The 15,974-nt window shown below is 38.7% G+C and overlaps 1 protein-coding gene across 3 annotated transcripts in view; it reads right to left on the bottom strand.

Moving 5' to 3' along the window:
* Positions 1–15,974, bottom strand: part of TRPM3 (transient receptor potential cation channel subfamily M member 3) — a 385,669-nt gene that overhangs the window by 38,045 nt on the left and 331,650 nt on the right. For 2 of the 3 annotated variants that reach the window (XM_066568608.1, XM_066568609.1), the window contains exons 13-19: positions 15,746–15,781; positions 15,467–15,607; positions 14,022–14,051; positions 12,655–12,944; positions 11,566–11,794; positions 8,908–9,075; positions 1,725–1,865 (exon numbers count right to left, since the gene is read on the bottom strand). In XM_066568608.1, coding sequence (XP_066424705.1) covers positions 1,725–1,865; positions 8,908–9,075; positions 11,566–11,794; positions 12,655–12,944; positions 14,022–14,051; positions 15,467–15,607; positions 15,746–15,781 — 1,035 coding nt within the window. The remainder of the gene's footprint in view (positions 1–1,724; positions 1,866–8,907; positions 9,076–11,565; positions 11,795–12,654; positions 12,945–14,021; positions 14,052–15,466; positions 15,608–15,745; positions 15,782–15,974) is intronic. The other variant, XM_066568607.1, reaches the window with a different exon arrangement.

The raw sequence follows: 15,974 nt of genomic DNA, 5'->3' as shown, positions 1-15,974 counted from the left end.
TTAAAAATTGAACTAACAGGATGCTTCTTTCCATTTGCAGTGTAAAGACTTTTCTGTTTGTGCATAATACACACTGCAATTGATAATGAGACTAGGCTGTTGATGAGTAGTTTCTGGACTTGTGGGCTTGATTAATGTTCGGTGGCCGCTGAGTTGAGCAATAAATTACTCCAAGTTGTTAAACTCTGCTAGTCTACAGCGTCCACCACAGTTAAGACTTGATTGATGTGAGTTGTTCCCAACATCTGCAAGGCAATTTTTCTTATAAGAAGTCACTTGCAGAAGGATTCATTCTTTGTGATTTGCTGTGCTTTCAGCAAAATGATGGAAAATATGACTGGGAAAAACCACCTGAAACCATCTAGCCAATTCCATTGGGCTGAAGCATGATTAATTCCAATGTACCATAATGAACATGTCTTGATTAAGATAGTTTAGAAATCACTAATAATGGAAAATCTAGCATGTCCTCACACAGTTCATGACAGTACTTCCTGGAGCAGTTAGAAACTGTTTCCTAACTTCTTACCTAGAACTGTCTGGGTGTTATTTTTTGTCCTATTCAGCAAGAATTTTGAGGTATTTACACATATTCAAAACCTGTCACATTCCTTCTGCAGACCTTTTTTTCTTTTAACAAGGAAACATTCTTGCTACCTTAATCTCTCCTCTTAAGTCAAGCTTTACAAACTTGAAACATTCTCCTTTTTTGGGGTCTTTCAAACCAGTCCACACTTGTCACATGATGCAGAAGCTGAACTGGGATGGAATATTCCAGATAAGAAGGCTGAAAAGATCGTTTTCTGTGATCTTTTTAGTCTTATCCTTCTACATTCTAGTGTAATTTGCAAAATAACTAATAATAGCTAAATAATAAATAAAATAATAACCAATCTCTACTCTATCATCCAAGTTTTGAATAAAAATATCAGATAGCACTTGATATAGAAGAAAACTTTAATCCTGGCTTCCAGCTTGATAATGAATAATTAATATCTACTCTTGAGGACTAATTGTCAAAAAGCTTTTTATCAACATAGTAACTTTAATATAACTTTATTAATTTAGCTGTGAGAAAACCCTGTGAAGTTTTTGGTACTGTTTTACTGTAGTTGAAATCCATGGTATCATTTTTTTCTGCTCCTTCTGGAAGCTTAATTTCTTTTTAACACAGTGAATATACTGACTTAACTAATTTTTCCCTGAAAAATGTACATTGGCTGTCAATCATGTCTTTGATATCTTGTGGGTACTTACCTGCACATTTTCTCTGAGAGACACTCCACAGACTGGTCAAAATAGAAAAACAAATAAAAATGTTCCAAGGAAAGAAGTTCTCTACCTCTTTTTTTCATCAGTTATTAGATAATTCATATTCTGACTCAGACCAGCCTCCCACTGGGCTTACTATTGGAAGCAATCCTATTTTGAATCTTCCTATTGGGAATTCCTTTGGAGCACTACAGCAAACTGCTCCTTACCATTTTTTTTAAAAAAAACCATACACGATAATTCAAATTTTAGCCATTAACTTCCTGAACAAAATGGTAATCTTTAAAAGTCTTGCAATGCTAGCAGACTTCTACCAATATTTTTATTAAACTATTTATCTGTAAGCACTCCAATACATATAAACATAGACATCAATGAAACACAAAAGATCACCTTAGTCCAATTTCAGTATTTGTATAAACATTATTAATATAATAGGAAAGATTTCTTACAGTGTAAAACCAAAATTTCACGATGGGAGCATTGTAGAACTCGTAGATCTTTCTTCCAATGGGGATCATTCTGTGCCTGCTCTGAACTTCCTCATCCTCCTTCTTTCTTGAGGACTCTCCATTGCCCCGTCCGAGCATTGCCTACAAGAAAGATATATTTATGTTTCTTTCTTGTGAAAGAAAAATTACACAATTTTTTTGAAATGTCAATAGGAAACTGTTCTTGATCTCTAGATAAAACCAAGTGACCACAGCTAGGCATAAAATGCTTTGCTTTCAAATTACCTTTTTGAAGGGAGGCTTCTCTTTAATACTTTGAAAATGGAAAGCTACAGCTTTAGCCTCAACCCTCAGCTTGAGAGGGTAATTCCTGACAAAAAATAAGTGTGGAGAATATTTTTAATTTTTGCTATATGGACAGAAACACTTTTACCTGACAACAGCTTTATGTGGTGTACTTCTATACAATAAACAGATGCAGACAGAAAACAGGTAAATTTTGGTTTTAAATAAAGACAAGTTCATAAAGCTGAGATTGAGAGAGAACAACAAGGGAAAAGATGAGTTGATAGTCACTGAACTAGAAGCAAAGGAGACAGTGGCACTTTATAGGTTAATCACTGGACCTGTCCCAGGTTATGATCCCACAGTGAAGCTTACATGGATGTAAGAGGACTTACTAGTAAAGCTCACTGCAGCAGAAAGGTCTTGAATTGCAATATTCATGTACATGATTTTAGCTTCTTCCATAGTGAAGTTCCAGAATGCCCATGCATTGCCTTTGCTGGGCTTGATCTCACAGTTACCATTTTTTTGCAAATCAGACCCACTAAGAAGCTACACTGAGCTCAAGAAACACATACATAAGAAGTCCCCAGCTATGAGTGCAAACGTAACAGTCAAAAGAAGGCAATATTTTGTTTGCTTACCCTTAATTTTCATTATCAGCTGCAGAGAAATGGAAGAACTAAACTACAATCACTGCAGTTAGTGCTTAAAAGAACCTTTGTATTTGAAGTGTAATGTGACCTATTAAATGTTCATTCTGAAGCAATTATTTAGTAGACTAAGACTGGATTTTAGCTCCCTGTGTCTTTTGCAAGTGCTTACTGTTTAGTTTGTGGTTGCAGCACCCTGCACAGGAAATATTTGCAAGAATTGAGACAAATCTAAGTATGCAGGGACTGCATAAGGATGCATTTGTTTCAATGCTTCTATATTGCTTTCCTACAGGTAGATGAAGGCACCCTTGTGCTTTTGTGTTAACTGAAGCAAACTTTCACCATCTGTGAAGACAGCATTGTCCTCATTTGCAACTTAAATGGTGAAAAACCAAGGGAACAATTAGATGCCAGACATATAGTTGTCTTTCTATAAAAAGGTCCTTCTTGTCTTTGTATCTGCGCTCTCCAACTCAACTGGATGTACAGAACATACTTAACTATTTGGCTTCAGGTGAGCTATCTATTAGTTGATAGGTGATCAGTTTCTACAGCCCTGCAGGAACCGGTGATGCACTTCTCACATATTTAAAAATAAGAATCACAATTTAACCTTTTCTTTCTTTTCCCAGCCTCATGTGGAGCTATTCATATAGGTCTTTTCCCTGTGAAATAGTAATTTGTAATGATAAACTTTTTTCAGTCAGTGCAGATATTTGTAACATTATTAGGACTGGGCTTGGTCCATATGGCTCCTTCTCTTTCATTTCATTTCATTTCATTTCATTTCATTTCATTTCATTTCATTTCATTTCATTTCATTTCATTTCATTGTTTATTTATTAATTTCATTTATGCAAGTAGTTTTTCCTGTACTATTATTACTTTCCTTGTGAACCCTTGTATTCTTGCATCTGACAACATACAGATGTGGCTGTGCACATTTTCAATAAAATACAACAAAAATTCAGGACAGAAGTATACTGCACTGAAACTAAGCTGCTGGGACTGTCTCAAAAACTAAAGCTTGCTTTGACCAAGTTAACCTATTTCCTTTAGTTTTAATGGCTGAAGATTTTTAATTTAATTCCCATAAATACGGATAAAACATCACCTATTAAAAATTAAATGTACCTCCTGTTGGCTCTCACAGAGCCCATAAAACACCTTGAAAGTCCATCAAGACTTTTATAAAAAAGGAAAGAGACAAAGTGGCTATTAAGCAGAGGAGAAGGGTTTTTATGGTTATGAGACTTACTGAATATAACCACAGTAGCAGAAGTTATACAAAATCCACAGAAGATATCATTACCTGAATTCCACAAAATCAAAGTGATCCTTTGATCCATATAATTGATTGGGTTTTGGGCGGGGGGGGCGGGATTTGAATATGATTGGAATGCTTTGGGAACACTACAGCCCAAGACGGTAGTAATTTGTTTGCTTCTCTCTACTTATTGATGCTGTTCTGGTAAAACTGCTGTCTGGAGCTACAGAGTTTTCTGTAGCTTTTCCCAAGGCTTTGTCTCTGCTGTCCCCTGGTGCTCAGGAATTTTGCAGCAGAATGAAAATGAATGCTGCCTCCTTTAACAAATGAGCAATGCTGTGCTTTAGTGAAAGGGATTATTTTACAGAGTTCAAATCCTTCACAATTTTACAAATTTACAAATTCTGAGACAGACTTAATTCTCAATGAAATCAGTGAGTTGCATTATTTTTTAAATAATGCTCTTTCAATATCTGGATTTATGCTTTAGTTTATGAATTCTGATTTCCTGTTTGCTACTGCTTTCTTCTTGATAACAATGTGGTAATTTTGTCTCATTACAATTATTTTTGAATTAGTTCTATCATATAATAGTACCTCCTCCCCTCCCCCATGCTACAGATGGTGAATTTCTCTGAGATTGCTAGGGATTAGTGACCTGATGTTCCTGACTGTTAATTATATCTCAGTATTAACAAATTGAAAAGCTTCCCCATTAGAAAGATTCAGAAATAACCTATGTAACTGTGTTAACAGAATAACTGCAGTGCCAAATGTGAACAAATGTTTTTCTTGGAGTGGGATGCAGTAGGGTGGGAACAACTCAACACACTGCTCTGTGTGGGCGGCATCTCTTTCTCTAATACATGATTTTGTCCATGATTCACCATGAGTCATGCAAGGTAAGCTTGACAGCAGCTCAACCTCATTGTGAATTACAGTACAACTGCATCATTTTAGCCTGAAGGGATTGATGTTTTCATAGTTTTTACATGGAGATTTTATTAATCTGGTTTTTGTTGTTTTGTTGGGCTAGATTTTGTTTTATGTAATTGGGGACTGTTTGCTGATAATGAACTATCAGGGGAGAGTTTTGGGTTGTACATTTTTTCATTAATATATGCTAACAATCCTATACTTTGCTTATGTGTTTCATAATTAAAGAACAGGAATTTCAGTCTTTCTGGAATGAATACAGGCTCTTCCAATTTCATCCTGAGTGAAGTCCACATGCTATATAGAGACTTAGCCCAGTTCACAGAGAACTGGTGTGGAAATGAGACATAGCTGTGTAGAAACACCTCCCTCAGCACACCCTGCTGGATCCTACACGATGTGTGAAAATGCGGTCCCCATGGTAGTTGTTCTAGGATTACTGTTCTCTGCCCTGAAACACTGGTAGAAAAACGTTTTAATGTCTTTGATTTACAGACATATAAAATTAGATTTTGCATGTGCTTGGTGGTAACAGTGAGCACAGAGGAACAGGACCAAAGTGACAGGAGCTCAGCTGAGCGGGGCAAAGAACTAGACCTTGCCAGGGCCCATATGTGGTAGTGGTGGTGGTGGTATGGAGGATTTCCAAACTCCTAGGAGGGAGAGAGAACCTCTTCTTATGGAAAGGGTCAGCACTTCTTCCTTGACACCACCAGCAGTGTCTCCCAATTCCATTTTCCAGACAAGCTGAAGAGGTGCCTGGTTGCTGGCGTGTGAGGTGTTGTGAGAGTTGTCTTCCACCAGGAAGGGTAAGTTGGGCCAGGGGCACTATGACATGGATCTTCAGACTTTTCTGTGCTAAGGACTGTATTTTTAGTGATATGATTAATATTGTGTTATTTCTTGCCATTGAGAAAACACTAAGTACATATACTACAGATGAATAAATGTGATCCCAGAGGCCAACAGAACTAGCTTTGCTGCTGCTGAAAAGTTCTCAGACTAACTCAGTGATGCTCTGGAAGTCCAAACTTCCTATTCATTGTGGAAAATCGAGGCAAAATGAACAAAACAACAGAAACACCTTTTAAAGGACTTAGATGAGTTATTCTCTGTTCTGAAAGAAAAGCATTTACTGGGGAGCTCTAATACCTAAACAATAATGCACTGAATAGAGTTAAGGATGCTCCTAGTTATGGCTTCCAGAATTAGAATTATTCTGGGAGGATGGGAGGCTTCTGAAGTTTCTGACTGACCTGAATTTCAGCAATTAAGGCCTTCATTAGGACACTGTACAAATAGAAAATATCCCTGGCGTTAGACTTTAATGCCCTTTTAGTTCTCTGTGTTTAATATTCAGGATTAATAATGACTGTCAGCTCCATACATAAATTGTGGTAAATTTCTTGGTGGTGAGAAGCACTGACGAGAGCAGTATTCAAATGTGTTTTTGTGAGTAGCTGCTATAAGCCTGTTTCTTAGCATCTATGTGTTGAAGGAATGTGCGCCTATCACTCTCATGTATCTGTTATAAAGTTAAAAGCAGTAAATAACAAGTAGTTTACAGTGAATAAACACATCTTCATAGTATATCCACATGTTCAGTTACCCACCTGACCCTTTAAGAGGAGCATAAAGCAAATACATACTTGCAGCAGATGCACCCAGTTAACTTCACTGTTGCTGTAGTCTGCTGATCACATTATTCTGTGCAAATGACGTGTAAAATAGGGAAAAGATGACTGTGGCCCTGTACCTCATGCACTCTGCAAAAGTGCAGTACAGAAGAAGAAACTGAGTCCTTGGTCTGTCTTTAGTCACCTGGGCTTAGTGCAAGACATACAGGAAATCAATGAACAGACCTTGCCTAGATGAGACCTCTTTGTCTTCATTTTAGCAGAGAGAATATGAGTGTGACATGATGAATACAGAGACTTGAGAAGTATTCATAGGAAACGGTTAGAAGGAGAATCAGGAAGACTATTTCAATTATATATTATTTGCTGGAAAGGGAACTTTGAGATAAAAATGATTTTTTAACTTTGCTTTTGTTTGTTAATCTTATGCTGAACAAAACTCAGGTTAGGTGAGTGACTAATCTATTGATTCAAAGTTCAGCAATGGATTAAACATTTATGATATCCCAGCGCAATAAATTATTAATCTTATTGAAGTATTTATAAGGTATCCTTAATATACTAAAGGATACCATAGGTAAGGGGAAACGTCACAAAGGGACTTCCCAAAACATCTTTCAGGCATCCTCTGATCAGTGGAAAAGAAACCTGACCATTATGCCAGATCATATGACTAAGGCTGGAACAGTATGAAACTTCAGTCTAAATTATTTTCTTATATTTAAAATACGTCAGGTGACTAAATGTAACTGCCTGTGGCATCTAACCACAGACATGCAAAGAACTCTCAGCTACCAATTTGTCTCTCCTCATCACTGAGGGGCACCTGAGTGAAACAGCTGTGCTAGAAGTTCTACAGTGTGGTATAAATTATATGCAGAAATACTAAGTGAGCAGTGCTGACCAAAGATATTGTTTCTAAACTTGATGGACTCCACATGAAGAAATATTATTTTATAGAAAATGTTTCAAGTGCCTGAAACTTCACTAGAGTGATACACTGAATTTGAAGGAATAGAGGGAAGAGCCAATGACAGAACAGAGCAATAGGACTGTCAGGGAGAAGAGAGGGAACATCTAAGGTTCATCTGGAATAGCAGGTCCACTGCACACACCATTTATTTGCAGCAGGAGTCAGAAGAGAAAAAGGAAACAGTATTGTAGACAAGAAACTAGGAGCTGGGATAACTACAGTGGGATGGAAAACACATCTTTCCCAAATTTCTCCCCATTGCCAGGTAAAAGGCAGCTTGCAAAGTGCTTATTTGATTTGAATAGGCACTTCATAAGGGGATCAGAAGCCAAGGGTTAGTAAATTGCAATCAATAGCTAATGAGCAGAGAATGCCCCATTGCTGCTATTCTGGCTTCTGGTCCTTCCCAACAGCCAGGTTCTTGCCTGCAAACGGGTCCTGTAGGTGGGTCTGGTAGGCTGCTCCTTCGGCTTGCCTGCATATTGGGTCCTGTAGGCAGGTCCTTCTGCCTGCCTGCAGTCGGGGTCCTGCGGGCAGCTCCTGCTGTTTGCCTGTGGGAAACAGTCTGGGTTTTTCTGTTTTTGTTTTTGTTTTTTAACTTAATCAGGCAAATCTCTTTTATGCCTCTATCCTGACCAATTGGGGCAGAGTTTTAAGCCTTTCAAAAACACCACAATCAAACCCAAACAAATCCAAACCAAAATAGACAAAGGCAGATGTAATAGCCTGTATAATAACTGCCCAAACGAAAAAGTGTGAGAACAAGAGACAGGAGGTAGATGACTTGTGTAGTTTGCAGAGCTTTAGTTGTCTGATTCTTTGTGGTGTAAATTATTCTTCAAAGGCTATGTTGCTAATACTGACAAGTCCCTCCTTACACAATTCTGTTAGATTGTAGAAGGGGAGCTGTCTTGTTGCTTGCTAGTGTCTTCAGTGGGTTAAAGACTGGATCTGTGTGTGAAAGGCAATGACCACAAATACAAAAAGAATTTTAGGCTAAGTTTTCATAGTTTTTCTGGCCTGTTTGCACACTTGCTTACTCTCTAGTGAAGCCAACTAAATGAAAAAAAAAACTCTGGCTTCCATGAATCTTTGGGCATTTCCAACCAAAGGTGAACCTTTTCATACCAGAGTGGTCATCTATCTTGACTGAGTTCTTCTAAAATCTAATTCACTTAGTTGAGACAATTTGGCATCAAACTGAGTCAAAATATGAGGATATTACAGCACAGCACCTCCGTGCACTGCTGCAACATGGAGCGCAAATGATGGCAACTTGTGTGGCTTGAGTCCCAGGGAGGAGAGGGGTGTGTGAAGTGTGGTATCCTATCATGTGCTATGTTTAGCCATCAGATGTTCTGCAATGCCTACAGAGGTAGGAATTACAAATTGACAGCGCTGAGGCTGATGATTTATTATGAGCACTTACAGTGAGTTCCATGTCTTCCTCATCTTTTTCTTTCACTGGCTTCTCTGGTTCTTCTGGATCTTTTTCTTGAAGATGGATCTCATTGGCCTGGGTCATGTAGGGCATATCATCTTTGTTCTTGAACTCCAAGCTGAGGATTGAGGGAGGAAGTAGAATTCCTAGAATTACCTAAAGCAATAATAATGATAACAATAATCATCACAGAAAACAGATTATGGTCATAATGGTTACTTTGCATCAAACAGAACAACTCCCTTGGGAGATTTAGGAAAAGAAAGATACATGCACATGTGAGTTTCTATGACAATAAAGTATTTGTCATTGGGGGTAATGTTACCAGAGCACTGAATCAAAGCATGTGACTTCTACTAGTGCTGCTGTGAATGCTCTTGAATGTTTTATCTACTTGCACATCACCAGGTGCGTAGTGATACATACTAGAATATATTTACAAAATATTATATAAGATCAGAAGTAGATGGGACCATGTGGGTGTACAGACCTGCAAATGTCTGCATTTTACATAACACAAAACACCAGTATAAATGATACACAGAGAGTATTTATTTCTACAGAGAGGGTTAATAGCTCTTTGTGTCCATGCTTAATGTACACTGGCAGTCAACAAAGTGCAACTGTGTGTGGATCTGAGGAGATAAGGCAAAGCCAGCAAAAGCAAATGCTGATGTGCATAGATATGCAGTCTCCTTAGATTTTGTTCCAGTAACAAGGCAGCTGTGTAATGGTCATGCTAATGCCAGCTCTTTCTTTTCTGCCTTCCCCCTCTTAGATGCTGGAGCATAGAAACCACTAAAATTTCCTTTTTGGGATTTATAAGTAATGAACAATGCTTGGGTTAAACCATTAGTACAACTGAGTAGACATCACAGTAAAACAAAGCCAAGTCTGTATTCACAAGCACAATAACTTCTCCTGGTTATGCTGCAATTTGATGGAGAATGATTTTCTGATAAATCTCTCCCTGAAAGAGAGTAAAACCAGATAGTTAACTTCTTGGCAGGTTAGGGAGGATGCTTGTGCTCACCATATCAGCAGACAGCTTGTGTGCTGTTGAAATCATTCAAAGTACACAATGAGGAGCAGGTAGGATATCCAAATGCTGTACCCAGCCTTGGAAAAGCCTCCTGCACTGGTGCTGTGCTCACAAAATGATGGGTCCAGGAAGAGGGGGTTACAGGCAGACCTGGCTTCACAGAAAGGCTATTTTTAAGAGCAGGTAGGATTAACAGCTGCCCCTAGCGCTTCCATTGGTGCCATACATCCCTAGCAAGAATCTAAATAATTATATTCAAACTTTCTACCATTTGTCAGTTTCAAAGGGAAAAAACTGTTCTTGGGAAATAAACCATGACTCATGAATGCAAATTTATTTCTTTGTCATGCTTCCTCATGTAGCTTGTAGCCTTCTCTAGCTTTAAACAAGTTCTGCTAATGAGCTTCATTGAAATAAAATACAGACTAGAAACTGAGTAAAGGATCCTTGTGAAGCCCTGATGTTAGAAGAAGCTGAAATAGAGCCTGTTACCACCTTCAGTTATGCATTATGAAAGAAAGGTCTATTTTAGGGCTTAAGAAATGTGCTGAAAAGTGGAATGCATGTAGTAGAGAAATCAGTTGCTACACTGTCCTCCATGTACCTAGACTGAATTTCTGCAAAGCTAAACAGTGAACAAAGCGGCTGTCCCTCTGAAGGATAATAGGCCTGTGAGTTCAGGAAGTAGGTAGGAATGTCTCCAAATATGAGAAATTTTTCTATCTGTAGCAGAACAACGTGTATGCACAGGTCCTGCATAGGAGTGCTATCAGCCACTTGCTCTCACTCATCTCTGTCACTGGATTAAGAGCCAGTCTGGAAGCAATGTGTACTCCTAAGCACTCTTGCCATTACTGAACATCTTTTCACATGGCTGAGAACACAGCTGAATAATTACCAATTTTCACACAGGCAATTAGTGCAGAAGAGAGAATCCCTTCACTGAAAATATTTCTCTGTGATCTAGGAGGGAGAGGCAATTGCTGGGTATGTTCTAACTGGTGACTGCTTTGATGAAACATGCCAGCCACTCAAATTCATCTCAGAATTCACTTTGCACTGTTAGCAGTTTTCTCAACTGTGGAAGTAAAGCTGTAACAGCTTTGAAAACTGAATTATCCTTTAAACCCTCTAAAGGAGTCCCTTCAGATGCCATCAGGAAGTTTTGCAAGGATTTGTGAGGAAATTTGTGCTGCTTACTTTGCCTGTTCTGGGAAAGGTTGTCAGATCAGCACCTTTCACTAATGGTTAATTCACTTACATTTCCTTTTCCTTTATTTATCTTTAAAACTCTTGACTAACTCCTCAAGTATACAGGCAGGGGGACACACTAACCTCCTAGCTCAATTCTTGTTCTGATAAATGATGCCAGAGAGGACTTTAAGAAAAGGAATGAAAAATCTAAGCTGTGTGCTTTGAACTTAGGTTTACAATAAGCCCCATCTGAAAAACTGAACACAGGAAGAATATACCGTACTTAATGTCACTGCAAATAAATATCTGAAATACGGTTACTTTAGACAGTTATTACTGATTTTTTGTGAACCCTGTCACCATCTCTTAGAATCCTCTGAATGTTAATTTTATTTTAAAACAGGAATGACCTTTAGGCCAGAATTTTTTCGCATCCGGAGACGACCCATCCACATGTCAGTGAGCAGCATCTGGCTGCAAGTGTGAGCGATGAAGTCCCTGTGCTTGGCTGCCACTGCAAGCTGCAGGCATGTGGCGTTGCTCCAGTTCTTCAGCTCATAGGTCAGCAGTTTCATGGCCAGCTGCTCGTCCTGCTTGTATGACTGGTCCAGCAGCTCGACCGCCAGCTGGCCGAAGTCCCTGCAACAGAGGGACACAGAGGGACCCCCACTCACTCCGTAGGCACACACAGCCCCGTGCTCAGAACGCCCCTCTGCACCCGCCAGCCTCTGCCAGGGGCACGGCGCCTTCCGGCACGCAAATCAACGTGATGTTGACTCAACACACAGAAACCCACGTTTTCAAACGCGAATGGCTCATGTCAGGCGTATAAATAAGTGCCCCAGCTTAGCAGTGATGAGCACCCACACCTACCAGCTGTCTGCTCCCACCTCCCTGCCCACCTCCCTGACATTTTCGAACTGAAATCCTCTGATTAACTGCAGCTTGAGGGATGGCTTCTCTGCTGTTTGCCCACAGCTTCATGGTCAAGCCTCCTAGAAGGAGTGCCCAACATCCCTCCTCAAATCCTAAATTTCTGAAATTTTAACATCAGGAAAGATTCTTATGGAACCTAGGATCTTGCCTTGTTCATCTAAGCATGACCTCTTGGTTAATTAACACTTCTGCCTGAATACTTTGCTCATAAAGATTTCAATAACTGTTCTGCTGGGCAGGTACAGAGTATCCTGGAAAAGCACAGAGAAATGTTGCAGTCTGACTCGAGGCCACAGGGAGAATACATGGACAGTATAGATATTTCACTGTCTTCTTGACATCTTTTCATTTCAGAAGTTATATTGCTAACAACTTTGCTACTCTGGCAGAAAGATTATTTAAAAGCCATTTAGATTTTCTCTAAAGGGACTGCACTTCCGCTACAAGTTAGAAATGAAAGCAAGCTACAAATAAGAAAATTTTAGGAAGGTCCAGAAATCTCTCTTCCCTCCTTTTTCTTTTTTCTTCCCCCCTCAGGAAAGTGTACATGAAAGGAAATTCACCTGGAATTGTGGTTCAGCTCTTGGGATATGTCATCCACCATGTCATTTTCTGATGCTTCGTGGGCCATGGCTTTGCAGAGTTTGCAGGCCACCAGAGCTTTGGCCATAGCCTCTTCCCCGTGTTGCCAAAAGAAGAGGGCCATCTTCTGACGTTTCATCAGCACAGCCCACACCATCAGCTCATGGAATGGGAAGGGAAAGTGATTGATCTCAGGGTCATCCATATCAATATCAACTTCTTCTTCTTTTTTCTTTGTTGGTTTTCTGCCTCTACGCAAAGGGACATCATCCTATGGGAATTGTAGAGAATTTTTTTCATCAGTGAAGGAACAGTTCACGCAATTCATTGAAATCAGTGCCTAACACGTTTCCTGCAGGCCAGCCCATTCATCATTTTTTGGACAAAATATTTAAACAATAAAAAAGGTAAACAATAAAAAAGGTATTGGTGCATGCACTGTAATTAGAAGACAGTAAACAGGGGAACAGAGCCTTGAACTATCACCCTGAATCAATAACATTATCACTCTGAAACTAATAACATAGAGTACAATCACACAATATCCAGAACTATTTTGGAAAATCCACCATTAAAACAAAGGTAAGAGCTCACTGCAAATGTAACATCTGCTGTAATGCATCTGCCTCTTTCCACCTCCAGAAAGTACATATCCAGGGGATTTTCTAATCTGCTGAAGACTCCTTCTATGCTTATTCTTGTGTTTTCTCCCTTTATCACCTCACAAAACTAGCAATTTCCCTTCTTTACTCCTATTCTGTGTGTTTATTCCTTCCTTCTCCATCCATTTGTTGCTTCTGCTGCCTTTAGTTTCTTTCCCATTTTAGCCTTTTGCTTTTATCAGGTGAGCTGACCTATTCTGTCCTGTGTCTATGAATGGAAAACTGAAAGTGGTTGTATAAAATAAAAAACCATGAAAATACTACTATACCCTTGAAGCATCAGGGTAGCCAAAAGTGCCAATAAAACTGAGATAACTTCGGATGTCTTTGTATAAAGATTTCTGCATCATTCTCTGCAAGTGTTTCATTTCTCTGAATATGTTTTGAAGTTAGATGCTATCTGACTGAAATTCTGCTTGCCCTGCTGGACCAAAACACTTTGTTTAATTCTTATTAAACAAAAAACCAAGAAGATCTATGGCTGGGGCAGAGCCCTCTTTTTCCTTAGCTATCTCCTGGATTTTAATTAAGAAAATTTTATTTCTTAATCTGACCCTTGTGTAAACCAGCTATCTGGATGAAAATACTAGTCATGTTTTCATTATATTGAATTTGAACATCATCTGGATATAGTTTATATTTATCAAAGAAGGAAAAGACATTAAGATTTGTCAGAGGTTGCCTACCTCCATTCCCAACAGCTTCAGAGCTTTTGGCTGTACAAAAAAAAGTTAGAAAAATGTTATTTCTCACAGAATAGTGATGAAAAACTACAGCTATTTGTGTATACATATACACATACATTCACATGCATGTAGAGTGATGTAGAATATACAATAAAATTTAGACAATAATAAGAACAATAATAATAATAATAAATAGAGAATAAAATGTACTGCAATAGCATATATATACATACGCCAATAAAATTATTACATGCATATATATATACACATACACCAATCAAATATGTAGTTATTTCAAACTTGAGTTTGACATTATTTCACCAAAACCACATCAGAAGACATATATTTGGATTCAGGTAAAAATTACTACTGGTTAGGGCTATTCTAGCAAGAAAGTGATAGAGACCACTGATAAGGCATCAATGGATTTCTCTGGAGTACATCAGCATTTTGGCCACTGCCGTGGAACACTTTGATTGACTGTTGTGGAGCCCTCTGTGTGTTGGTTCAGTATTGGTGAAATCACTGCTCAAATGCTTTTGTCAATGGAGGGACTTTGGGAGGGAATTCTCTCCCACCAGCTACAATCACTGTCTTTCCTTTCAAATGTGAAGAGTCTTAAGGAAAAGCATATGGAAACAAATAAAACCATTTTAGGTAGCTGTCTGCAAGCTTTTCACAGAGCTGTTGCTATTGATAGCGATTTATTAATACTTTCATTGTTGTGCATTGCTAAAATCTAAAATGTGAGGCAAAAGTAGGCAAAGAAGGAATTGAGAGGAGCTGGGAGTCATCCTGGGAGGAGCTGAACAGATTCCTGCTCATGCTGAATTGGGTCAATGGCAATATGGATGATAATAAACAGCTTTTGTGTTTTAAGAAAGACTTTGTATTCACTTATCAAACATGGAACCCACAAAAATCACAAAAACACCTAACAGTGGTGTTAAGTGTTAAGCCATGAACCCAATGACTGCTGGAGCCACATCCAAAAAATAAAACATGTTTTGAGTTATGAGTTTCTTTGCCTTGAAACCTTCAGATCACAATCAGAAGATAAGCCATGAGATAGGAAATGCAACTAACAATGCAGAAGTTTTCAAATCTAACTCAGGAGTTAGAATTACACTATTATTGGTTTAGGTTAAAAGACTTGCCTTTTAAAAGCTGTGAATACTCATAATTACAGGTTTTAGAGTCAGAGGAGACTGTTTTATGTGCTGGTTTCAGCAGGGCAGCTGAATGCAATAATTTTTTCATTAAATTTATAAAAACCATAGCTTGTATCAGAGTCTGGCTTGTGATGCATTATGGTGAGAAATAGCAATGAACATAATGGAAATTAATCTGGACCCCACCAGTCTGGAACCTATGGAATCTAAGAAGCTATGGTAATCCCTGCCAGTTGGTACAGTCATGAGGATGGCAAACAGCTTGTTTCTTACCCTCTTGGGCCCAAACAAGTTGTGGTACAGTGTTCTGAACCGCTTTCGGGTGTAATTGCAGCGGTATGCTCCTCCCATCAGGTACTCTATCACCAATCCAATATCGATCAGACTTATCCGGTAATCAGGAGGTAAGTTTCCCTGCAGTGAAAATAAGGAGGGAGGAAAAAGAAATGCTTATTACTGACATTGTTAAATGTACTTTAAAATGATGTTAGAATAAAACAAATTAAATAGGTAAAAGCAGGAATGTATTATTATGCTGGTTAATTAATTCACCTTAAAATAGATCCAACCGAAACCTGGATATTCTCGCTTGGAAAGAAGACATAAGTTAAATAAGAAGGTGAAGAACTTGTTGGAAGTAACAGAAGATAACGTCAGTACACAGTACTCATATTCTTCAGCTGGGGAAACAAGGAACATGACTGCAGAAACAAAAGCATGAGCATCGATACACTTGAAAAGTCAGGCACAATTGCTGGACTCTAGTTCTGCAAGATAGCAC

Source organism: Molothrus aeneus, chromosome Z (genome assembly GCF_037042795.1).
Source record: "Molothrus aeneus isolate 106 chromosome Z, BPBGC_Maene_1.0, whole genome shotgun sequence".
Classification (NCBI taxonomy): Eukaryota; Metazoa; Chordata; class Aves; order Passeriformes; family Icteridae; genus Molothrus; species Molothrus aeneus.
Note: the sequence above shows the minus strand (reverse complement) of the source record. Positions and strands in the feature narration are given on the sequence as shown.